The sequence below is a fragment of the Streptopelia decaocto genome (genome assembly GCF_964273445.1).
Source record: "Streptopelia decaocto genome assembly, chromosome: 19".
In the NCBI taxonomy this organism is placed as follows: Eukaryota; Metazoa; Chordata; class Aves; order Columbiformes; family Columbidae; genus Streptopelia; species Streptopelia decaocto.
In genome coordinates, this window is record NC_138674.1 from 1,197,534 (window position 1) to 1,222,374 (window position 24,841).

The 24,841-nt window shown below is 59.6% G+C and overlaps 1 protein-coding gene across 8 annotated transcripts in view; it reads left to right on the top strand.

The window, feature by feature from the left end:
• ATP2B4 (ATPase plasma membrane Ca2+ transporting 4) overlaps positions 1-24,288 on the top strand; it is a 39,599-nt gene extending 15,311 nt beyond the window's left edge. For 3 of the 8 annotated variants that reach the window (XM_082068974.1, XM_082068975.1, XM_082068977.1), the window contains exons 2-21: positions 902-1,353; positions 3,909-4,106; positions 4,767-5,024; positions 5,857-5,982; positions 6,099-6,224; positions 6,545-6,580; positions 8,114-8,275; positions 8,362-8,576; positions 8,668-8,910; positions 9,023-9,264; positions 9,559-9,793; positions 10,123-10,302; positions 10,572-10,659; positions 10,789-10,895; positions 11,667-11,858; positions 11,969-12,182; positions 12,586-12,797; positions 13,156-13,263; positions 14,022-14,204; positions 20,951-24,288. In XM_082068974.1, the coding sequence (XP_081925100.1) occupies positions 1,158-1,353; positions 3,909-4,106; positions 4,767-5,024; positions 5,857-5,982; positions 6,099-6,224; positions 6,545-6,580; positions 8,114-8,275; positions 8,362-8,576; positions 8,668-8,910; positions 9,023-9,264; positions 9,559-9,793; positions 10,123-10,302; positions 10,572-10,659; positions 10,789-10,895; positions 11,667-11,858; positions 11,969-12,182; positions 12,586-12,797; positions 13,156-13,263; positions 14,022-14,204; positions 20,951-21,256 (3,627 nt within the window). In that variant the 5' untranslated portion in view covers positions 902-1,157 and the 3' untranslated portion in view covers positions 21,257-24,288. Of the gene's footprint in view, positions 1-493; positions 788-901; positions 1,354-3,908; positions 4,107-4,766; positions 5,025-5,856; positions 5,983-6,098; positions 6,225-6,544; positions 6,581-8,113; positions 8,276-8,361; positions 8,577-8,667; positions 8,911-9,022; positions 9,265-9,558; positions 9,794-10,122; positions 10,303-10,571; positions 10,660-10,788; positions 10,896-11,666; positions 11,859-11,968; positions 12,183-12,585; positions 12,798-13,155; positions 13,264-14,021; positions 14,205-16,199; positions 16,393-20,950 lie in introns of those variants that run through there. The other 5 variants (XM_082068981.1, XM_082068979.1, XM_082068976.1 and 2 more) reach the window with 5 other exon arrangements.
• Positions 24,289-24,841: the final 553 nt, after the last annotated feature.

Below are 24,841 nucleotides of genomic sequence, written 5' to 3' on the forward strand. Positions count from 1 at the left end.
GACGGCTCCGTGGTGACCTGGTGCCCGTCTGTTGGGTTGGCGAGGGCTGGTGCATCCCCTGTGGGCCTGGGAAGCAGCAATGGGCGTTTTCCATCCTTCTGCTCGTCTGGCCACTTGCTATGCCGCCTCTGGATCTCTGTCTCGGTGCTAATGCTGCCTGAGTGGCCATTCCCCTTTTGTTATTCATTTATATCGCTCTAGGAAGGACTTTATTTTCTCACCGTAAAGAGCCTCCCTTGCAGGCTCTTTGCCTCCGCAGCGCTGGAGAGGAGCGGGGAGCATCGCTGCTGGCAGCCGAGCTGGGGAGCGGAGCTGGAGGGCACCTTGGCCAAGAGAAAAGCCTTTCCCCCTGGAAAAGCCTTTCCCCTGGGGCCGTGCTGCTCCGCTGCTCCCTCTGTGTCCCGGCTGGCTCGGGGCTGCTGCCCGTACCTGGGGCAGCGCGGTGAGCCGGCGCTCCGGCCGGGACCGCAGCCTGCCGAGGAAGCAGCTGTTTTCCGCTGCCGAGATGTATTTTTAAACTGAAGCAAACGGGAGCGTTTTTCTGGGCCGGGCAGCTGGGGTTGAGTGAAGAACCACCTGGACGCCCTTCCTGCCCGGCCCCATGTGCTGCCGGAGCTGCGGCCGCCGGTTCTCCCCGCGGCACGGCCGGTGAAACACCCTGCGCTGTACCCAACCCGTCCGAGCTCCCTGCAGGGCCAACTTCTGCTCATCCAGGTTTTTTGGTCAGAACGTGCTAATCCCTGGGGCTGGGTGAACAAGCTGGCGCCTCCAAACCCCATTATTTCTGGTGGGTGCCAGCTCTTGGGTGCATTGCTCCTGCTCGCCCATCCCATGGGGTGTGTGCATTTATTAACAGGCCTCCTAATGCCGGTATTCTTGTTTCCCATCCTTGTTTTTGCAGCTCCAGTTGCTGTGGTATCCAGGGAGCCCTCCTCCTTCTGTGGGAGATGCACGCTGGTCGTTGCTAAGGTCGCCTCCGCGGTAACATGCACATCCTGTTTACACCTTTATCCGGAGAAGTTGGGCTTGGTTAGAGGCACCCGCTGCACCTGGGCAGTCCCTGGGGAAGGGACCGTGCCGAGCATCCCCCCGCCGGACCCTCGAGGGAGGGCACTGAAGGAGCCGCCAGCCGGTGTCACCGTCACTGCGCCAGCAAGATGACGAACAACGTGGCCGACCACCACCCCGCGAACTCGGTTGCTGAAGGCAACCATGAGGGGGACTTTGGTTGCTCCATGGTGGAGCTCAGGAACCTCATGGAGCTGAGGAGCGCCGAGGCGGTCGCCCGGCTCAATGACTCCTATGGCGGCGTGCAGAACGTCTGCAAGAGGTTGAAGACGTCGCCAGTGGAAGGTAAGTGACCGTCCTGTGGTCTGCGAGGTGGGAGCACCCGCTCGGGTCCGGCTGGAGCTGTGCGAGGTTCACGCTGCTGGCTGGGGGGTGATGGCTCAAATCGCCCTCCTGGCGGAACTCGGAGCGTGGTCCTGTTGTGTCCGTCACGAGTCTTGTGGGAGATGGCTCCCTGCATCTCAACAGAACGGTCATTTAGGGTAGAGAAGGAGGAATAAAAAGAGAAAAAGAGGAGAAGCATCTTCCTGAGGGTCACCCCGAGGCGCAGCCCTGCATCCCTGGGGAGGATGGAGCGAGGCGGGATGCGGGGCTGACTGGCCGTAAGAGGGGTGTAGGGGGGTTCCTCTCCGCTGCCCCTAGTTAGTGCTGTAAGTCATTAACACTATAAGTCATTAATGACAGGGCCGGGTGCTGTCCGGGTGAGGGGGAGTGCGAAGGTTGGAGCGTGGCTGGGTGCTGTGGAGCTCGTTTGCGGGGTGTCAGCATCTCGGCCAAGGGACGGGCAGCCGGGGGGTCGCTGCTGGGGATGGGGCCGTACCTGTGGGCTCCCCGGATCCATTGGGCTTCTCGTAAGGACCTGGCTGGGTGCTTCTGAGCATCCCCGGTTGAGCGGTGGCAGTGCTGCTTGCCTGTGGGTGGCAGGTCGCTGTTGGGAGGTTTTGGTGGCAGAATGTCCCCTGTGCTCCCTATGGCCTGTGCTGGCACTTTGGGACCCCTGTATCGAGGGGAAAGTGCTGGGGCTCCCGGTGCTGCACCCCTTCCTTGGTACTCACAGGGATGTGGGGGCACAGAGCCCTGTGTGCAGCACGGAGCGTTTCCCTGGGGCTGGGGACGGCGCGGGCAGGATTCGGCTGCGCGCGGTGGGGACGTGGCTGCCCCCGGCCCTGCAAACTCGCGGGTTATTATTAGTGCCGTAAGCTGGGGATTAGCGTGTTTCCCAGCTGTGAGCAGGACCGGGAAGGGGAGACAATATCGGGATGTCATTAGAGAAGGGGGGGGAGTCCCGGTGGAAATACCAAGTCCAGGGCGCAAAACAATGTGCGTGGCCCTGCCAAACTGGGAGCGCGTTGTTCTGGGGGTGGGAGGAGAGGGGAGGGGGAGCGAACCCGAAAGGCTCTGCCTCGGGCTGAGGGTGAGCCGGGGCTGTCCCGCCATCCCCAGCCGCTCCCAGCCTCTGGCTGATGTCGCCGTATCTCATGTCCCCAGCGTGTCCCTGCCTCACCCTCTTGATCGGGAGGTGAAGCTCCTTTGCCTGTCCCAAACCCCATTCTGTTGAGCCCAGATAGCAAAAAAGGCTTTGGAGGAGCCACATTTGCGCCGTCCCATGCCCTGTGGCAGCATCCCATGTGCGTCCCACAGCACACGCCGTGTCCACTGGGCCCTGGCGCTGGCGTGAGTCATGCCGCGCTGCTTTGCCATATTTTCCATCCGTCCCGCCGCAGACGTGGGGCGGGAAATGTTCCCGCATGGGCTGGGAGATCCCGGGATCGTCACGCTGGGTGGGGACACCCGGGCTGCTCTGCCAGCGCGTCCCCTCCCTGCAGCCGCGGGGTGTTGGTGCAGCAGGAAAGGGGGTGCATGGGGGGCAGAATGGGATTCATCCTGCTGCGTCCCCCCCCAGGCTGGGGTGCAATGGAGCTGGTGGGGAGGCCTCAGACCCGGGGGGGCAGTGCTGCCAGGCTGCTCCAGGCACCGCGCTGTGTCCGGTGCATCCCAGTGCATCGCGGGAGCTGGCAGCAGCCCCATGGCGTCTTAAGGTGGAGGGGGTGGGGAGTCACTGTGGGGCTCGGTTGCTGCAGTGCTGGCCAGGGGTGGCCACTCTCATCTTGCGCCCCATCAGCTTTTTAATGGCTTTAATGCAGGGGATGCCCGGGTTGGGGGGTGAATTGTCACCTGCCGTCACTGGCCCCTGCCCTGGCATGGGAAGCTGCTGTGCTCACAGTCCCCGCTACCTGGGGGCAGGGGCTCCCCATTTTCGCCCCCCTCTCCGAGGCTGCTGCCTGCAGCTGGGGGGAGCAGCAGCCCAGCCCGGGGGTGTCCTGCCCCTCTCCTCGCTCCCAGCTCCCCTGTTTTCCACAGGAGCAGCCCCGTGTGCCCCCCCAGCTCCGCACAGGGGCTGCCCTGGCTGCCCCAGACCCCGCGGCACGGCCGTGGGGCTCGGCCGCGTTCGGAGACGCTCCCGCTGCGCCCAGTGGCTCTGAGCGGCGGCGGCTCCTCCGAGCTGGCAGGAGCAGAGGGATCAGGTGGCTCCGGCAGCTCCGAGCGCCGCTCACGGTGCCAGATTTACGGCTAATTTGATGCAGCATGTAAACAAGCCGGCCAGTGCCAACTGGCATTAACTGGCACTCGGGCGCTTGCGAGGCTGCGGCAGCGGGGAGAGGCGGCTCGGCGTGCGCGCTGTCCCCTGCCCCGAGGTGACAGGAGCAAAGCCGTGGCTGCTCCTCGCCTGCACCTCGTGCACCCCCTGGAGCTGCTCCTTGCGGGGCTCCCACGGGTGCTGGTGGGGGCTGCGGGGCAGCCGGGGGGGGTTTCCTCATCTCCATCTCTCCTCACTCCAGGCCTGTCCGGGAACCCGACCGACCTGGAGAAGAGGCGGCAGGTCTTCGGCCAGAACTTTATTCCTCCCAAAAAGGCCAAGACGTTCCTGCAGTTAGTGTGGGAGGCGCTCCAGGACGTCACGCTGATCATCTTGGAAATCGCAGCCATAATCTCCCTGGGCCTGTCCTTCTACCACCCTCCGGGCGGTGACAATGAACGTGAGTCCCTGTGGTCCCCACGGCGTGGTGGGTGCTCGGTGGGGACCCTGCAGGAGCAGGGCTTTGGGACAGGTGCCGTCTCCGGAAGGTCACCCCGTTTGTCCCTCCACCCTGGAGCAGATGAGCTCACCCATCAGGTGGTGGTTTCTCCCCATCCTTGGGGTCCTTGGCATAGTGCCACCCCTCCCTAGGGACCTGTGCCGATGGCCATGTCTGGACATAGTTGTCACCACGACGTGGCTCAGAGCTGCTCTTCCTGCTCCCCCAAAAGATGCTCAGAGACCAAGGGGTGTCACCCCCTGTGTGACTGAGCGAGGGCGTTGGGCGAGTGTCCCCTCCGGGTCCCTGAGTCGCTGGAGGAGCTGGAGGCGCAGGGAGACGGTGACTCACGGGACGGTCACGCAGCGGAGGGCGGGCTGGGTGCTGCAACTGGAAATAGAAACCAGTTGTCCCAGCTCCCACCCCAGCTCTCTCAGCCCAACCTCTGCCAAAAATGAAAAGTGAAAAAAGCCTCCGGGGATGTAAAAACGCTCTTGAGAGCAGGGGAAGCCCTTGGACCAGCTCAGGGAGGAGTAACTGTCTTCCAGGCTCTGCTCTGTGTGTGTTACTTGGGGAAAGCGGGGGTGTCTGTGCAAACGAGGTTTCTCCGTCTGAGCGCAGTGTGCGGCCAGTCCACGGGCGGCGTGGAGGACGAGGGCGAGTCGCAGGCCGGCTGGATCGAGGGGGCGGCGATCTTGTTTTCGGTGATCATCGTGGTGCTGGTGACCGCCTTCAATGACTGGAGCAAGGAGAAGCAATTCCGGGGCCTCCAGAGCCGCATCGAGCAGGAGCAGAAGTTCACGGTCATCCGCAAAGGGCAGGTGATCCAGATCCCGGTGGCTGAGATCGTGGTGGGAGACATCGCGCAGATCAAGTACGGTGAGTGGAGGTGGCGGTGGCTGGGTTGTCACACAGTCACAGATGGGTTGGGTTGGAGGGACCTCCCCAGCTCCCCCAGTGCCCCCCCTGCCATGGGCAGGGACATCGTCACCAGCTCAGGGTGCTCAGAGCCCGTCCAGCCTGGCCTGGGATGTCTCCAGGGATGGTTCATCCCCCACCTCTCTGGCCAACCTGGGCCAGGCTCTCACCACCCTCAGGGCCAACAATTTCTCCCTCGTGTCCAGCCTGAATCTCCCTCCTTTAGTGGGAGATGCTCCCGTGCGGGTGCTGGATCCCGCTCCCCTTGCTTGCCAGCCCGGAGCTGGAGCTCCAGGCAGCTTTGTGTTGCTTTAGCAACCTGCTGGTCTCAAAAATGACTCATTTTCACAACCATCTCCTTGTTGGTGAACACCTCCTCAGCAAGGAGACGTCGCCGTTGGGTGAACTAGGTCCTGCTCCTTGTTTACCGGGGGAGCTGCTCCCATCAGGAAGGAGGTTGATCCAACACAGCATTGATTTTCACACAGGGATTTTTCTGCCTGGGTGGGTGATGGGTGGTGTAACAGTCTGGATATATTGGGAGGCTTTGAGAAGGACATGATGTTGATTCAGTAAAACCAGGTAAGGGGAAGCACTGTCTGAGAAAAAGGCCTTAAAAAAATGTATTTGTACATCAGTGAAGATTTTGGAGCTATCTGATATCATTTTTAATACCCATCTGTTGCTGCTTCTCCCTCTGGATTTGGTCTGAGACTGAGTTTTGGGTCCTTTTGCTGGCACACGGAGCCGCCTCCGGTGCCGGGGCTGACCCTGGACCTCGCTCCTGTCGCAGGTGATCTGCTGCCGGCAGACGGGATCCTGATCCAGGGCAACGACCTGAAAATAGATGAGAGCTCGCTGACCGGGGAGTCAGACCAGGTCAAGAAATCGCTGGAGAAAGACCCCATGCTGCTGTCGGGTGAGGGTCCCGGGCTGGGTTTGTGCCGCCAGAGAGGGGGCTGCTCCAGGGTGCCGTGTTGGGGACGGGATGGGACCCGCGAGTCCCGTCTCACCGTGGCCGCCCCGCTGTGCCAGGTACCCACGTGATGGAGGGATCCGGCAGGATGGTGGTGACGGCCGTGGGCATCAACTCCCAGACCGGAATCATCTTCACTCTCTTGGGCGCGGGAGAAGGAGATGAGGAAAAGAAGGTGAAGAAAGGTAAGGAGATGTATCAAACCTGCTTTTTGCCTTTCTCCCTTGCCTGGGAAGCATCCGCCACTGCGCAACAAGCTACACCCACATGCGTGGGACGCAGTTAGTGCCCGTGACGCAGGCAGGTACGGTGAGCTCAGGGGGGGATCCCTCCCCACTGCCCCCCAGCAGCGTGGGCACGGTGCTGCGTGGTGGCCGGAGGTGACAGACGCTGCCGGAGCAGCACGTGGCCCTTCGGAGCAGGGCTGTCCCCGGGCTGTCCCACCAGCCGGACGGTGAGCGGGGGTCCGTGTGCTCAGCCCCCCACCCTTTCTCTCTTTGAACAGGTAAAAAAACTGGAGCCCCCGAAAATCGCAACAAAGGTAACCAGCCTCTCCATCCTTTGAACCAGCACCACACTAACTACCGAGCATTCCTCCTTCCTTCCTTCTTCTCATCAGTCTGTGCTCTTTGCTGCTCCGGCGGGACTCTCGCCTCGTTGTCCTGGGAGAGGGTGCAATGGTCCCGTGGCCAGTGGCCCCAGCCTGGCATGGCGGTGCCCCCGGCCCCACCGCGGGTGTGCAGAGCTGGGATGGGCTGGCTGTGCCCTGCATGGGGCAGAGCCTTTGTGCAGGGAGGACAGGGCTCCTCCAGCAGCCTGGACCGCTGGCGGAGCATCCGTGTCTTGGGACGAGCTGCATCCGTGTTGACACGAGCCACAGCTGTGACCTGGTGGCTCTGAAGCCCTCGTGCCCATCAGGAACTGCCCGTTTGCAGGGTCTGTTTGGGCACGGCGGGGGGAGAGATGTGGGTCCCCTCCCGCTGTTCCTGTGGCGAAATGGCCCCTGGGGCTTGGCCAACGTGACAGTTGCACCCTCTCCTCCCATGGCCTCGACTCCGTGAGCGTCTCCTCGCCAGTGTTTCTCACCCTGTTCTTTGCAGGCTGTGGAGGAAGCCCATTTCTGCACCGCTCTCTCCACCTCTCTCTCTCTCTTTCTCTCTCCTCTCAGCAGTTTGAGTTTCCCTCCTTCCCGTCAGACTGTGTCCGGGTGCTTGTTTTGTCCGTGTTGGCTCTGTTGTAACCGTGGAGGTGTCCGATGTGGAGCTGCTGTGGGCTCTAGGGTGTCTCGAGCCATTGAGTGGAGTCAGCCGGGAGGGGACAGGTCCTGGGGTGTCCCTGGGCAGCTTTGGGGCCACTGCTGCTTCTCCAGCCCTGACGGCTGCAGAGGAGCCTCCTGGGGGGGTTCCCACCCTCTCCGAAACCTCCAGCTGCCCTGGGTCTCCCTGGTGCAGACCTTCAGCTGGACTAGACCAACTCTAGCGGCTGAAAGCCTGGTGCTGAAACCATGGTGGACGGCTCAGGGCTGGGATTCAAGGAGCTGCCTCATCCCTCTTCAATCTCCATCTGAATTTCTAACCGTCCCCTCCATCTCACCCCCTCAGCCACTCCCCTGGCAAGCGATTCCTGCCGAGCTGCCCACAGGGCGTTGTGGGGGGACTGGGGGTGCTCACTGGGGACCGGGGGGACCAGAGCGTCTCTGGGCTCAGCCCAGAGTGCTCCCCGTCTGCTGCAGGGCGTCAAGCGGCCCATGGGGAGGCTGGAGGTGACCTGTCCCCACCCCAGAGCCAGGCCAGGGTGTTTCTTGCAGCATTGTGACCAGGGGTCACATCACCAGTGTCAGCTCTGAGGATCCTGTATCCATGGGGCTGGGGTAGACGGCAGCAAACTGCCCCATAGAGAGGTGGCAGGGCAGGGACACGAGGTTTCCATGTGCTCAGACGCGTGTGTCGTCGGGAATGGTTCTTGTTCTGGGATTTCTCTCTCTCTCCCACCACCATCTCTCTCAGTGGTCTCCTACAGGTTTTCCCGGTCTCTCCTATTCACACGTGGTGTCTTGTTTTGCCCTGGGCTGTAGCTAAAACTCAGGATGGTGTGGCCTTAGAGATCCAGCCCCTGAAGAGCCAGGAAGGGGTAGAAAATGAGGAGAAAGAGAAGAAGAAGGTGAAGGTCCCCAAGAAGGAGAAGTCTGTGCTGCAGGGGAAGCTCACGCGCCTGGCGGTGCAGATCGGGAAGGCGGGTGAGTGGCCTCCGGCACGAGATGTCACCCAGTGGCACGGGGAGAAGGGACCGTCCCCTCACCTGCCGCTCTGTCCCGTCCCCCAGGGCTGATCATGTCGGCCATCACGGTCATCATCTTGGTGCTGTACTTCGTGATCGACACGTTTGGGGTGCAGGGGCGGCCCTGGCTGGCGGAGTGCACCCCCATTTACATCCAGTACTTCGTCAAGTTCTTCATCATCGGTGTCACCGTGTTGGTGGTGGCTGTGCCCGAAGGGCTCCCGCTGGCTGTCACCATCTCCCTGGCCTATTCTGTGAAGGTGAGGCCACGATGCAGCGAGGTCACAGGGGGCATGATGGGGAAATTCAGGATTTTGGTTCTGACTCTCCTGCTCGTGGTGCCTGTTGCAGAAAATGATGAAGGACAACAACCTTGTGAGACACTTGGATGCGTGTGAGACCATGGGCAACGCCACTGCCATCTGCTCGGACAAGACGGGCACGCTCACCATGAACCGCATGACTGTGGTGCAGGCCTACGTGGGGGACACCCACTACCGCCAGATCCCCGACCCCGAAGCCATCCTGCCCAAGGTCCTGGACCTCATCGTCAACGGCGTCGCCATCAACTCAGCCTACACGTCCAAGATCCTGGTGAGCTGGAGGGCAACAACCTCCTGTCTTCTGGCCTTCCTGCTGCCGGCCATCCCTGCAGCTCCCATCCTGGGCTTTGGCATCACTTTTCCTTTCCCTCTTTCCCCTGCAGCCACCCGAGAAGGAAGGGGGGCTCCCCCGGCAAGTGGGGAACAAGACGGAGTGCGCCCTGCTGGGCTTCGTGCTGGACCTGAAGCAGGATTACCAGGCTGTGCGCAACGAGGTGCCGGAGGAGAAGCTCTACAAGGTCTACACCTTCAACTCTGTGCGCAAGTCCATGAGCACGGTGGTGAAGAACGGCAACGGCGGCTTCCGCATGTACAGCAAGGGAGCCTCCGAGATCATCCTCCGCAAGTAACTGTCCTTCCTTGCTGCATGGTCCCCTCCCCGTCCCCTGGGCTTCGGGCTCTCCATGCACCATGGAGCTATTTTGGGGGGCTATGGGGTGAAGGGTGTCCAGCTGCTCTGGAGCGGGGAGGTGAAATCAGGAGGTGCTGCCGTGCAAAGTGTTGAACTCTCTTAGGGTGGCTTTGGTAGAGCTGTAGGGAGCTGGGGAAAGGGGCTGTTTTGGGGCTGGGGAGCGGATCGCTGAGCTGACAGCGTGTGCACCGCCCATCTCCCTCACCCTCCATCCCGGTCCTTCGTTAGGTGCACCAGGATCCTGGACAAGAACGGAGACCCTCGGGTGTTCAAGGTGAAGGACCGGGATGAGATGGTGAAGAAGGTGATAGAGCCCATGGCCTGCCACGGCCTGCGCACCATCTGCCTGGCCTTCCGCGACTTCCCCGCCAGCGCCGAGCCCGACTGGGACAGCGAGAACGAGATCCTGTCCGACCTGACCTGCATCGCCGTGGTGGGCATCGAGGACCCTGTGCGGCCAGAGGTACCAAACCCCGCGCTGTCCCCCACCCCAGCCCCTGTTCCTGCTGCTCAGGACCACGAGCCCCTTATGAAAGGGAGCAGCTCCTCTGTGCATCCCTGCAGTGCCCTGCGCTGCCAGCTCCCTGCTGTGGGCGCTTCTCTCCCATACCCGGACAAAATGACCTGGTGTTGGGGCATTTCCACCCAGACTTTCCACCAGCTGCTACAGGGGGCTGTGCGCCAGCCAGACACGTTCCACATGCGGCTGAAAGCTGTTTGGAGACACCACATAGGGGTGCAGAACCAGGGTGCCCTGCCTGCCTGCCCCCCAACTCTGTCCTTGTCCCCCAGGTGCCGGATGCCATCCTGAAGTGCCAGCGGGCAGGGATCACTGTCCGGATGGTGACAGGGGACAACATCAACACCGCCCGCGCCATCGCCACCAAGTGTGGCATCCTGCTGCCGGGGGAGGACTTCTTGTGCCTGGAGGGGAAGGAGTTCAACCGGCTCATCCGCAACGAGAAGGGAGAGGTGGGGGAGCAGCCCGAGTCCCACTCTGCGTGGTGGTGGGCGGCCTCTCCAACGGCCTCAGCAGCGCCTGGCACTAAATCCTGCTGCGTTTTCCTTGGATAAACGCAGCTGGTCCCTCCGCTTGCTGGGATACTCAGCCAGAGCAGCCGCAGGGCTGTGCGGGTGTTTGGAGGCCAAGGCGCTGTCCTGTCCCTTTGGGGTTTGCTCTCTGGTGGGGCAGAAGGTTTTTGGGCGTCCTGTCCCCCTCTCACACGTGCCTTGTCCCGCAGGTGGAGCAGGAGCAGCTGGACAAGGTCTGGCCCAAGCTGCGGGTGCTGGCGCGCTCCTCCCCGACGGATAAGCACACGCTGGTGAAAGGTGGGTGCCCGCCAGCTCTTCATCTCACCGGTGCCTCGTTCTGCTCTGCCTGGCTGCCTTCGCAGCAGAATTCCTGCTGGGAGCCTGCCCTGGGGGTTGTTTTCTCTGAACTGCTTGTCTCCGTTTCAGGAATTATTGACAGCACCGTTGGTGACCAGAGGCAGGTGGTGGCGGTGACCGGGGACGGGACCAACGATGGCCCGGCTCTCAAGAAGGCTGACGTTGGCTTTGCCATGGTACGGGCGGGCAATGGGTTTTCCCTGGGGGTGGCTTTTGCTCTCTGGGGTGAGAAACTAACAGCGCACTTGGCTGTTCTCAACACTTAAACTATTTCTATCTGAGATGGATCTTGCAAATCCCAAGGGAGCTTCTCCAGGAAAGCACCGGGGACCCAGCTCCTTTCAGGCATCACTTCGGTGCCTTTAATTACTGCAAAGCGAGCGCCTCTGTGTGCCAGCGGTGAGAACCGCAGAGAGCCCAGCTCCTGCAGAGCAAACCGCGTCCTCCTGGGATGCTGCAGGTGTTGCTGGGGGGGCTGTGGGGCTGCCATCCAGTTCACACGGGGTAGAAGGCACCAGGAAGGCACCGGGGCTTCAGGATGCCAAATTCTTTCTCTTATTTAGAGGTCACAGCTCTTCCTTGCAGCAGAGATGCCTGGGCAGGGATGCCTGTGTTTCCTGGCATAAGGAGGGCGCTGTGTTTATAAGCTGTTTTCCAGCTCTGCTGCACTATGGTCCCTTCTGGGCACTTGGTGACAGGCTGTAAAGCTGCTGGTGGCTCAGAGCTGCGCTCCAGAGCCGGGGTCTGTCCTTGAAAGCTTCGCTGCTTTGGAGCGTCCGCTCCCTCGGGCGCATTGGTGCGGCCACAGCAGCACTCGCCATCCAACGCAGGGCTGGCGCCGGCTCCTCTGGCTCCGGGGGGGTTTTCTCTCGGGGCTGTTTCTGGGCAGCCAGCAAGCGTGGAGCTCACCCCGTGACTCACCCATCGCTTTCTCCCTGCTCCTCAAGGGCATCGCGGGCACGGACGTGGCGAAAGAGGCTTCGGACATCATCCTGACGGACGACAACTTCACCAGCATCGTCAAGGCGGTGATGTGGGGACGCAACGTCTACGACAGCATCTCCAAGTTCCTGCAGTTCCAGCTGACCGTGAACGTGGTGGCCGTCATCGTGGCCTTCACGGGCGCCTGCATCACGCAGGTGCGGGGCCGTGGGGCTGCTGGGGGGAGAAGGGAGCTCCCGCGGGACGAGGAGTGACGAGAAGGGCAGTTTCAATGGCATCATGTGGGGTTTTTCCCCTGTCTCTGCAGGACTCTCCCCTGAAGGCTGTGCAGATGCTGTGGGTGAACCTGATCATGGACACCTTCGCCTCCTTGGCCCTGGCCACGGAGCCCCCGTCCGAGTCCCTGCTGCTGCGCAAGCCCTATGGCCGCAACAAGCCGCTCATCTCGCGCACCATGATGAAGAACATCCTGGGGCACGCCGTGTACCAGCTCACCATCATCTTCACGCTGCTTTTTGCAGGTGAACTCTCCGGCCTCGTGGAATAGTGGGGGAAGAGGAAAGGGGCAGAGTCCCAGCCCCGTTCCTCACCAATACTGGGGACCCCCCTTGGGCAGGACAGAGCTTATTTAGTCCTGGATGGGAAGTGGAGGGGTGTTAAGGGAGAGGATTTACGCTCAGGGTGTGGGGCTGCTCCAGACCCCTCTGGGTCCAGAGGCACTTTTAGCCAGGGCAGCAGCTTTTCAACATTTTTAAGGAAATAAGGGTTCAGTGGGGTTAGCATGGGGGGCTCCGGCTGGGTCAAGGGAGCTTCAGCAAGAGCCTGGGATCCTAATTCCACCTCCAGTAGCACAAAGCAGAAGCAAGGAGTGGGATCTCATTTTTCCCTTCCCCATCCCCTCCCCAAACCGCCTTGTCTGCTTAGGGGAGAAGTTTTTTGACATCGACAGCGGCCGAAATGCTCCGCTCCACTCCCCGCCCACCGAGCACTACACCATCGTCTTCAACACCTTCGTCATGATGCAGCTGTTCAACGAGATCAATGCGCGCAAGATCCACGGGGAGAGGAACGTCTTCGAGTCCATTTACCGCAACCCCATCTTCTGCACGGTGGTGCTGGGGACGTTTGCAGCTCAGGTGAGGCTGCGGGGACAAGCCGGTGGGGCTGGGAGGGGACCGTGCTGCAGGTAGGACCTGTATCCGCTGCAGGCACTGCCCACAGCTCTGTCCTGTGTCCTTGTTCGTCTCCAGCAGCTTCTCAGTGATGCAAAACCTGGATACTGGGGTGTAGAGTATGTGGGGAGATGCCAGAGCCGGGCAGCCAGCGCACCTCTGGTGTCCTGGGCAGTTCCTGGCCTAGATGTGAGGTCCTGCTCCTCTTGTGATCCCAGGGAGGGAGGAAGAGACGTGTGGCTCTAGGAGATGTCTGTCCCGTGGCTGTGCTGTGCAGCCCGTGGAGCTCCCCTTGGGTGACTCGTTCTCTCCTGTGCTCTAGATCATCATCGTGGAGTTTGGTGGGAAGCCCTTCAGCTGCTCCGGGCTCACCCTCAGCCAGTGGTTCTGGTGTATTTTTATTGGAGTGGGGGAGCTCCTCTGGGGCCAGGTAAGAGCCAGGCTGAAAAAAAATAGCATTTGCTTCCATGCTGCAGCCCTTCCCTTCCCTTCCTACTCCCTCGCTGCCCGTCTTCTCCCCAGGCTTTTGTCCAGGCAGCTCTGCATGGGGTGATGCCCCATCCCGGCACCACAGCCCCAGAGAGAGCAGGAGCTCCCTGAGTGACCCGTTCCCACGCTGCTTGCAGTGGGGCACATCCATAGAGTGACTTTGGTTGAGAGAGACCCTCAAGATCATCGAATCCAACCATTAACCCAACCCATGTCCTGAGAACCTCGTGTCCGTCTGTCCAGCCCTCCAGGGATGGTGACTCCAGCACTGCCCTGGGCAGCCTGTTCCAATGCCCCACAGCCCTTTGGGGAAAAAATTGTTCGTAAATCCAACCTCAACCTCCCCTGGCGCAACTTGAGGCCGTTTCCTCTGCTCCTGGCGCTTGTTCCTGGGGAGCAGAGCCCGACCCCCCCTGGCTCCAAGCTCCTTTCAGGCAGTTCAGAGATCAGAAGGTCTCCCCTCAGCTCCTGTTCTCCAGCTGAACCCCCGGGTCCCTCAGCCGCTCCATCACACTTGTGCTCCAGCCCCTCACCAGCTCCATTCCCTTCTCTGGGCTCTCTCCGTGGGTGCCGTGTCTCGCCTCCACCTGGCATCTCTCAGCCGAGTCCTGGCAGCTCATTGCAGGGATGCTCCGGTAGTGGCTCCGTGCTGCTGCAGCCCATGGGCTAAGGAGCCGCTCTCTCCCCACCTCTCCCCAGCTGATCTGCACTGTCCCAACCAGCCGCCTGAAGTTCCTGAAGGAAGCTGGACACGGCATCACCAAGGAGGAGATCCCAGAGGAGGAGCTGCCTGAAGACGTGGACGAGATTGACCACGCGGAGATGGAGCTGCGGCGCGGGCAGATCCTCTGGTTCCGGGGTCTCAACAGGATACAGACACAGGTACCGTGGGGCGGCGGGTCCGGGGGGGCTCTTCCTTCTCTCTCTCTTTCTTTCTCTTTCTTTCTCTCCAGGGGCTCTGTGTGGAAAGAGGCGATGGCCACTGCTCGGAGGACGCCGTGGCCTCCTGGGCTAGACTTCTCCCACCACCTGTGCCTTTGGTTGGGGAACCAGGACAGCCTGGTTTTTGGGGACGGCTGGGGGTGTGGAGGGTCACCGCGCTGTTGTGGTGCAGAGCAGAGTGTCCCACGGGCAGGGGGCTGGATGTGCTGCCCACGGGCCCCCCGCACAGCGGAGGAGGGGGCTCAGGAGCTGCCCTACGTGTGGGACAGCGTGGAAGCTGCTCCTGGTTACCGCTGGGACGCGGCTCCCAGGGGGATCTGCCAGCAACAGACCCTCCTGGTCTCCCTCTGGCTGCTCTGTCCTCCCCCATGGCCCTTTGGCCAAGGGCTCTTGCCACCCCTCCCTGCCAGCTCTCTGGAGCTCTTGTCCCTGCAGCACAGAAGGGGAGGAGAATCAATCTCTTATACGGTTTTTCCATATGTTTCTCTCTGACTCAGTTTTTCCTGAAAGGGTGTTTTTTTCCCCCAGACTGCTGGCTGGGCAGGGCAGGGAGAGCTCCCTGCACCAGGTCCCTGTCCCTCGGCTTTTCCCGAGGCTGGGGCAGAGCTGCCCCATGGAGGGGACACTGTGGGTCCCCAGCAGCTCCTGGCACCCAGGGCTGCTATGTTACCTTCCATTCCTCTTCCTCTGGGGCCAGCACAGCAGCCGTGTTGTGCCCTGGTAACTTTGCTTCTCCTCTGTGAGATGTTGCCTTGACGGTTTCAAGGCGAGGTTCAGCCTTGACCCCACCAGCTGGGAGTGGTGGGGGGGCCAGGGCAGCGCTGCCCGCTGGGGGTGCTGAGCTGCCAGCTCATTCACAGGAAAGATGCGCTGGGAGCACTGGGCTGTTTCGGGAGCATTGGGCTGCTTCGAAGCGCTCCAGGTGTGTTGCAGTTTTGGTAGGTACGAATGGCTGCGGTACCGGTGACCAGGTGTGCAGCCAGAGCCTTGGAGGTGTCTCCGTGCAGCTGCTGGGGACCTGGGCTGGAACCAGCTCTTGCAACATGCAAAATGCTCCTGGACGTTGGGATGCCCTGGAGCCTGTCTGGTGGCTCCTTTCCTGGCTGTGGTGCTCTGCACATTGAGCAGAGCAGCCAGCAGGTCCAGCCCGAGCGTTTTGTGGATTTCTGACCCGAATCAATGTGTCTGAAGCGAGAGCCAAGGACTCTTCCCCACGTGGGGAAAAGATGGTCCCTCCATGGTGGGAGATGAAGCTGCAGTGTGTGAAATACCTGCAGGGTGAACAGAGCTGCCAGTGGCTCTGGAGTGTCCCAGGTGTCCTGGGGCTGTGTGCTCCGCCAGTGACGGGGACAGGGACAGTCTGGGAAGCCACAGTGACTCGTGGCTGCTGCCCGGGTCCTCCGGGCTCGCTGTGCATCCGCAGGGGCCAGTGGCCCATCACCGAGGGGCTTCCTCGCTGCACCCCTGCCAGCTCTGCTCCCCAGCCCTGCGCGGAGCCCGCGAGGGGCCGCAACCTCCTCCAGCCCCCCAGCTGCTGCGGGAGCTGTGGGTTAGCACTGTTCGCCCCCCTGGCCGTACATCCCGGGAGGCTGAGAGACCAGAAACCCTTTCCCAGTGCAGTTTTCTGGACCACCAGCTTCCAGCTTGCACCTCTGCCCACCCTCTCTCTCTGCTCCTCCTGCAGATTGTCGGATAACCTGAGGTGCTTCCTCTGTCGCTCCCTCCCAACGCAAATCTCTTTCTTGGTGGTGGGACAGTCCCTGCCCTCTCGTGCCTGCGAGACGTGGGGAGCACAGGGTGGGGGGCGCTCTCCTCCCCACCTCTCCCTCCTTCCTTCCTGTCTGTGTGTCTGCCCGCCCTCCCTGCTCCCTGTCCCCATCCCCTCTCCCTGTCTCTGGCCGGGGCGACGCTATCTCACTCTCTGGTTCTTTGCAGATGGACGTAGTTTACACATTCCAGACCGGCGCCTCCTCTTTGCAGGGAGCCCTCAGGAGACAGCCTTCCATCGTGAGCCAGCACCACGATGTAAAAAATGTTTCTAGCCCAACCCATGTAGCTCTTTCCTCCGTCAATTCCACTCCCACCACTTCTGCTGTTGCTGCTGCTGCTGCATCTCCTCCTGCGGGCAGTGAGTGATAGTCTATTACAATGCATGATTCTAATAACCACAGAGAGCACCTGCACCAACCTAACCCAGCCTGTTCTCTTCCCCTCTAAACCTTGACTCGCACACTGATTTCCAAAACGAAGGATGGGGTGGGGAGAGCATTTGAAAAACCAGTAATTTTTATACTGTTGTATATTTAACAAGTTGACGATACTCTCTGGTCCTTCCACCCCAGTCCTTGTTGCTTCCTCCATTTTTACCTCTTCTCCTCCTTTGCAGGACGGGTGTATGAGCGCACCCCCACGAGGGGTGCAAAATTGGCAGTTCTTGTTAAAAGAGCAACTAAAAGCATTGCTGTGGAAAAAAAAAAGCAACTAAAAGCTGCTGTTTCACGGCTCTGCCCAAGCCCGGGAGGCCCAGCAGGGCAGGGCTGGGCAGAGGCGCCGCTTCCCAAGGCTGCGCAGCTCTTTGGGGGCCGTCCCGCAGCTGTCACTGTGCTCCGGGGGCGCTGAGCCGCGCTGCCACGCTGCCTGCACGCTCCGTGCCGTTGCACACAGGCCAGAAGGTGCATTTACTGCTCCTGGGAGCCCGGGTGGCGTGCGAGAGCAGCCGGTTGCTGCGGCTCAGCTGGCCAGCGGTGACACATCAGAGCCGCTGGTTTGTAAGCAACGCAGCCTCCCCTGTCCCGCCTTGCATGCGGCGCGGGACGGCGGAGCGAGCCCGCGCACGTCGCGTGTCCCCCGGAGCGCTGCAGGGACGGCACGGGGCTCCGCGGGTCCCCGGTGTCACCGCCGCAGCAGCTCCCGGGTGCTTGTTCTGCGCACGCTGGTGCCGCTGGGCGCGGCGACACGCGGCGCTCTGCACGCAAACCGAGGTGGACGCGGTCAGTGGCAAAGCCGGAGCCTGGCCGGGGTCTGCAGCCCCAGGAGAAGCCCGTTCTGGTGCTGGGCCCCTCTCCGCGCTCCCGCGAGCGGCGCAGACGGGCTGGCGAGCACGCGAGCGCCAATTCTCTCTGCAGGGCTGTGCCAGGCTGTGAGTAGGTAGTGTATCTTTACTGGATAATTGGCTTTTTTTTATTGCACAGTCATTTTCTGTGTTCTCGTCTTATTAAAGAAATACCCTTGGTGACTTGTTGAATAGCTTTCAGTTTCCACTGTTTATACACTGTGGGAGAGAAGAGAGAATTTCTGATAATTTTGTTTTCTCTCTATTTAGCCGACACTGATGCTCGAATTTTTTTTGTTTAACCCCGAAGTTTCCGAAGCAGCACAGCTGCGTCTGCTCCCGACCGCATCTGTGCACCACCAAGACTTCCTAATCGGAAGAAGACCTGCTTAGAGGGGTCTCAGGGCACTGGGCTTGGGTGGACAAGACCAAAATGCAGGATTTTTTGCAGTCTGTGCATTAACGTTCTCCCCGATTTGCAGCAAGGGAATAGATCGCTTGGATAGCTTGTGCCCTTCCAGGCAGCAAACAACTCTACCAGGAGCTAACCCAGGTCGCTAAGTCCTCCCTCGGTTTTCTGCCTGGACTTCTCTCTGTTTCTCTGCCGCTTCCCTCCCCTCTCTCCAAGCTCCGCTCCCCCCGTATGGATTAACGGTGTCCCTCTGTCTGCCACTGCACTCCGGGGGGGCTGGACCTCGCAGCCCCTCCTGCCCCGTCCCTCTCGGGGACGGAGGAGCGGGAGGTCAGGATGACCCTCGGACGTGCTGTGCAGCGCTGAGCTGGTCTCCGTGAGGGTCTAGAGCTGGGCAAAGCAAACCGGGGTGAATGGTGGAGCTGGTGGAGGCTTCCTGCAGAAGATGTAATTTCCACCTCCGTGTGAGCAGTGGGGTTTGCCCAGCACGTTGCGGTGCTGCAGTGATGGTGTGAAATGAGAATAAATGCCAAACTTGGAGGTTATGCAGGTTGCAAAGGTTTCAGGTGGAGAGGAGGTGGCGCTGAGCTTTCAGCTTGCTTGGGGAGAATTTCATTTGTGTTTGCACTGCCTGGCTCATTCAGAACACATTTCCTTGCTGTTACCTTCCTTTGACAAGGGAACAGCTGAATTAATTTATCAGCAGTTGCTGGCAGAGATGGTGAAATGAAAGAAAACCTGGGGAAAGCTGCAGCACAAGTAATGGTGGAGCTGCGGGTGGGATGGGGCAGGGTCTGGGCTCGGCAGTGTTGAGGTGTGGGGCAGGGACAGCGTCTGTGGAGCTGCTCCTTCCCCTGGGCTTGGACTAGACTGAGTTGCTTTGGCATCACAGAGGCTCTCGGTAGCTTGTTTGGGTTGGTTACACTTGGCTTAGTTGGTTTTGCACACTGATTTTAGGGGTCAGTGCTTGCAGTTGCAGTTCTCAAGATGCTGATGGTGTGACAGATCGTTGGAAGGTGGCCCGCTTGGCGCTCTCCCGTGTGCTGTGCATCCACGCCAACCACTGCATTTATCCAGGATCTTACTGTGTCGTTGGTGCAGCAAACACAGCTCCGAATTGCTGTTCCCACCTACATCAACCTTCATTTTCGCAGGCCAGCTGGTGCTCGGGCATCACGGGGGTACCTGGCCCACGCTCATCTCATGAGGGTCTGTCATCCAGCTCCCGTGTATGTGCTGGTGTGTGTGCCAGGGCTGGTTTGTTCCCAGCAGGATGTGCCAGGCCGGTGCCGGGGACGTGCCGGGCCGGTGCCGGGGATGCCCCGTTGCTGCCCCGTGGTGCAGCACCACCTCTCCGAGCCAGATGGAGAGTGGACTCAGGGCATCCCTCATGCGCGGGGAACCCTGAGGCATCTTGCAGGTAAACCCTCCAGGGTTCCAGGCATGAGACTCTTCTTTTAGTAACTGCTCCCGTCTGGTTTTGTGGGTGCCGTTTGTGCTGAGACCAAAGATCCGCAGGAGGCTCCCGCTGGCTGCGCTGGTTGGTGACTTTCCTGCCAGCCTTGCCCGTGTCCCAGACCCAGGGCGGTTTAACCCGGCTCATCTCACCAGGAGAAGGGCTGTCGCCTCTGCTCCCCCACCAGACCCGCAGCCCCTTCACCAAGAAGTGGCAGAACACGCACGTGTCTTTATTTGCAAGGAGATACCTGAATCGTTCTCCCTGCAGCAGCTCCGCACGCTCCTTGGCTGGGTGCTGAGGAGGCTCTTGGGGTGTCGCGCAGGGATGCTGTGGAGGAGCACCCCTCTTCGTGGGGCCTGGGGATCTTCTCCCTTTGGCGCCCCAGCTTCAGTCTGCAGGGACACTGACAGCAGGCGGGGGACATGGGACAGGGCTCCGCGGGGCAGGGGACAGAGCAGGACGGCTGGCACTGCTATGGGGACGTGTTCCTGTCCCCCTCACCGCCTGGCATTGCTGAACAAAGCCTCATGGTGGTCTGGAGCGTTTCCTCAGAGAGGAGGAGTTGAGCAGGTCTGGTCCAAAATGAGCTCTGCTTAACAGAGCAAGGACTTTGTGCTCCTGTAAAACCCGGGAGAGCTCGTGCGGGACGCCCGGCGTGTTCTGCCGCACACGACGTGCACGTGCGGGTTGTCGAGGTCACGCTGGGGCGCAGAGCTTTGCCGCAGCCCCTGCCCCAGCCTCGGCTGGACCTGGCGCTTGTCACCCATCCAACTGAATGACTGTGACTTGGCCTTGAGGGAGGGTGAGATCTGGAGGGGCTCAGGGCTGGATTTCCAGAGGAGCCGGAGGGAGCAGCGGATCCAGCGCTGCCCACCGTCCCCACTGGTCTCCAGACCAACCCTGCCGGTGCCGCGGAGGCGGCAGAGCCGAACCCTGGTTGTCCAGGCTGGACTGGCGCGCTGAGCCCGGCTCCCGGCGGGTTTCACGGGGCGCTGCAGGGCCAGGCTGCCAGCAAACTTTGGGATTGCGTTTCGTGCAGAGCACCCGAAAGAATTCGCTGCCTTTGGAAAGCGCTGGATCTCTGCAGCATGTGGGCGTAGGGAAGGGTCCCGGTGCAGCTGCGAGGAGCTGGCACGGAGCTGCCTTCCTTCTTGCATGTGTACCTGCTCCGGTGTTACTGGCCATGGCATCCACTCAGACCTGCTGCTTCACGCGGGCTTGAAAAGTTTGTGATGCCTTTTTAAAGCCCGCTCCTTTCTATAGGCCTGAAAGTGGCATAGAACACACACACATGGCTCCCACAGTAGCGTTTTTTGCCTTGAAGTGAACCCACTGTTTGCCTAACCCACCTCTTCTTTGAGTTGTAGTTCCACATTTTTGTCCTCGTTTATACACACAGATACGCGTGCGCACACATAACGACAACTAATACATTTTGGCTTCCATCCATTCAAAGTGATCTGGGGGGATTTTTTTTTTGAGTTTTTTTGTGTCTTTTCTTGCAGCTTCTGAAGTCGCCCCATAGTCGGTGGGTTCCCCATCACACACCTAGTGCCTGAGTCTGCTCCATGTTGGCCCTCCTAGTTCACCGTAGATCTCTCATTTTGACTCAGTTGTCTGTTCAGTGGTGATGTTGATGTTGTTGTGCTTTTTTGTTTTATCGTGTCTTGATTTCTTGTTGTACTTTCTCCTGGGAGCTCTGGCCTCTCGTAGCCGCTACTGACCCTTCTTTTGTTTATCCCGCACGCTCCCGCCTCCGGCAGATCAAAGTGGTGAATGCGTTCCGTAGCTCCTTGTACGAAGGCCTCGAGAAACCCGAATCCAGAAGCTCCATCCATAACTTCATGACTCACCCGGAGTTCATCCTGGAGGAAGACGAGCCTCGAACACCATTCCTTGACGGCGCTGAAGACGACCCCGAGACTGACGGACTCAAAAAGCGAGGTGGGGGTAGCCTGGGTGGATCTACAGCCCTCAACAGAAATAACAATGCAGTGGACAGCGATCAAGCTGAGCTCACCGTCCCGGAGCCCGACAGCCCCTTCCACAGCTTGGAGACATCGGTTTGACCTTAGAACTTGGAACCCCCCTCCTCCTCCTCCACCTTCGCCCTGTGTGATATCGGCACCAGTAACTGATCACACACTGCGGTCACTTCATGTCAAACTGCTCATACGTATATCATGTTGGTGTTTCGGTTTAGTTGTTTTTATTTTTTTTAACCATTATTTAGCAGTGAGAACCAGAGTACCACCACGCTGGGTGTTGGGAGAGCGGCTAAGCCAAAATCGTGCATCTCCATCCCCGATTTTCAGTGGTACTCGCCCAAGCGAAGCAGACAGGTTGTTTCCTCTCCACCAGTTCGGCTCCATGCGCCCGTAGGGGGTTTTCACTTTGCAAAGAAATGCATGTTCCAAGCAGGTTCCGTTGCTGTAGTCTTACACGCACGCTTCCAGCCGCACGGCTGGGCTGCACTTGTGACTTTGGTTTTTCCACTTGTGGTTTTTAGGGTTTTCTTCTAATGTTGGGGTTTGTTCTTCGCTTGTGGGATTTTTTCCCCCAGCAGTGGGAAGTGGGGGAGGGGGGTTAGTGAAAAAGTGTACAAATAAACAACAGAACCCAGCCAGGGGAAGGTGTTTGCTCACAGGCTGACGGATACAGGGATGTACACCAGTCTTCCACCTTGAAAAATGGTACCCAGCCTCTCCCGTTCCTCCTCTGTGCGCGCACACGCGTTTCTCTCTCTGTTTCCAGATCAGTAGACAAGGAACTTGGTGACTTGGCTGTAACCTTGCTGGATGTAAGAGAGTCTGTTTTTTTCTACAAAGCGAGGTGGAGGTGAACTGGCAGTGGAGAAGTGAAGAAAAGCCCCATGGTTGTGGGAAACAGGGCTCCCTCCTGGGGACCCCTCAGAGCCGCATCGCTGCTGCTCTTGAACAGCTGGGAAATCGTTGGTGAGAGCCTTGCGAAGCTTTAGCAGCTCCGGCTGGCGGGAGCAGAGGGACTCTCGCCCGTTTTGTCTGTCCCGTTGGGTTAAATAACCCGTCAGCCTCGGGGTGCGAGCTCGGGTGGCTGCTGGGGAAGCCAGAGGATGCTCCGGCTCCGCGGGGAGCGTGGGGTCGGTGCCAGCGCACGGGTCGGCTCCCGGGCGCCGGAGGGGATGAGTCTGGTTGTCTCTATAGCCGGTGGGGTCGAAGGGAGGACCGTTGGTTTCCGTAGCACTGGTGCAGCTGCTTTGCCAGGGGAGGTGATTCCTCGCAGAGGCGGCAGGTTGGCTTCCAGGGAAGGTCCCGCGTGGAGGCTTCGCCTCACTCGCTGCCGTTTTTTGAGGGTCGTCTCTTCGCCCCGCGTTGTGCTGCTCCCCACGCTCCTGGTTGGTGAACGCCCTCGGGTTTAGGTCCCAGGCGTCCTGGGCACGTTGGCTCTGAGCTGCCCCTCCTGTGGAGCTGAGCAGGAGCAGGACCTGGCTTTGTTGGGCTGAGTTTCTCCCCGTGGGCTCCTCCCGGTGCCGCCGGGTCTCTGCTGCCTTCTCCTCCCCTTTGGCTCGGGTGGGAGCAGAGGGAGCCTGGTGTAACCGGCTCACCGCGTCCCTGCCCGGGCTCATCCCGGGAAGCAGAGCGCTCTCAGCGAGGGCCTGGCTGGTTGTTTCTTGGTTGTTTCCCTTTCCTTTCCTTCCGGAACGCACAGCCGACTCTCCCGTGCCTTCTCCAGCACTGCCTGCAGCACCGCCTGCCACGCCAGGGCCACCACTTTGCCAAGAAATTAAGTGTTCCTTAAAAAAAAAAAAAAACGACGACAGCCGCAAACCAAGTGTCTTTGGTTTTGTTTTCTGTTTCCAGCCCAGCACCCACTCGTCCCTTCCTTGGGGTGGGAGGAGGGAAGGTCCTTCTGGCGGGGCGGGCTGGGCGCCCTACACTGCCAACAGCATGGAGAAAACGCCACCAAATGCCACCACTGCCCGGTGCAACCGCAGAGCCGGAGTCCCACCCTGCCCGCTCCTTCACACCAGCCAGAGCCACCCCGGGGGTGTTTCCCTTGGGCTGTATGGGAACGGGGACAGGACAGGCAGGAGGGGCGGCTGTGGGGTTTGGGTCTGTGCCAGAGGTGACATTGCTTAAAAGATCACTTTTTCTATTTTAAATATGTGCAAAAAAATAAAGGGGGGGGGAATATGTTGTTCTTACAAGCTTACGTAAATATTTATTAAATAGTTGGGGGGGGGAGACACAATCCAATTTTTCTTTTGATATTTTTTTAATACCTCAGACCTGTTAACAAAAGACTTAAACCAACAACAAGCCAACTTGGGAGGCTCTGCAAGTCCCTCCCCGAAATCTGCGACCAGCAGGTCGCCATAACGCTCCGGTTGTTCTTTAGTTGATATTTTGTTGTTGCTCCAGTTTCCATATTAGGAGGGGGAAAAATAATTATATATAAATATTATGCAAAAAAAAAAAAAAATCTATAGTTTTCTTTAGCTCAGAAACGGATATTTTTACGTCAGCCATATGTATTTTGTTTAAAGACAAAGACTAAAGGGCGAGTCCCGCGCGTGGCGGCGGGTCCCGGTGCCGGGTCCCGGGGCTGGGGTCGCCGCGCCCAGCGATCGATGCCCCCGCCCCCTCTCTGAGCAGCCATCTTTCTACTAGACGCTAGTTGGATGACACAGATGTTTTTTTATATAAATTATGTTGGTATGGCCGGTTGCTTGAAGTATAAACGTTTATTGTGCATACATCTTTTCTATAAAGTATTTTTTGGGTTGTTTTGTTTTTTCTATTTAGTTTCAGTGATATACTGGCAGCAGGTGACTATTGGGTTAAGTTATTGAGGACATTACAAAACAATTGGGGGAGATTGGTGCTCTACGCTGAAGGGCATGAGCGGCAGCACGAACTTCTGGGGACTCTGCAACATGCCTTGAAAGAGGGGGAGATATATATATATATATATCTATATATATTTTTCTTTTCTTGCTTTGTTTGAACTGCCACGAGTGCGCAGGGGGGACAGTGCCATGCCAGACAGGAATCAAGTCATACCCTGCGAGACGTGTTAACTTGCCTTGGAATGCTTTGTTATTAAAACACTCTGAACGTGATTTTGCATCCAGTTCTTGATGACGGTAGGGTCTCTGGTGGTGGTTTTCTGTTAAATAAATCGGCAGATTGGTACCAAAGACATTACACCATGTCCTGTGTGCATTGCCGAACAGGCATTTTTAGGCATTTGCATTATGTGATAAAGGTTTCCTTTGATTTGCACAGGGGTTATACTTAATTTTCCAAGGTTTTGTGCAATAAGCTTCGAGGAAAATTTCGAAACAATCTCAAGAAGGAAAAAAACTAAACCAAATTTTAGCATGGGCAGCCTTTGGCTTTCCCCAGCCGGGTTGGCCCCGGGCGCTCGGCCCCTCTGTGAACGCTTCTCGGGGTGACGCGACGTTGGGGCGACCGGCGAAGCCCCGTCCTGGAGCTGCCACCGTCACCTCCTCGTGAGCGCGGGGACCTCGCAGCGGCGCCTCTCGGGGAAGGACACGCGAACCGGCCACCGCCCCGCAGCGCCGGCTCCACCACCGCCCCGCAGCGCCGGCTCCACCACCGCCCCGCAGCGCCGGCCCCACCACCGCTCCACGCCGCCGGCTCCTCCATCGC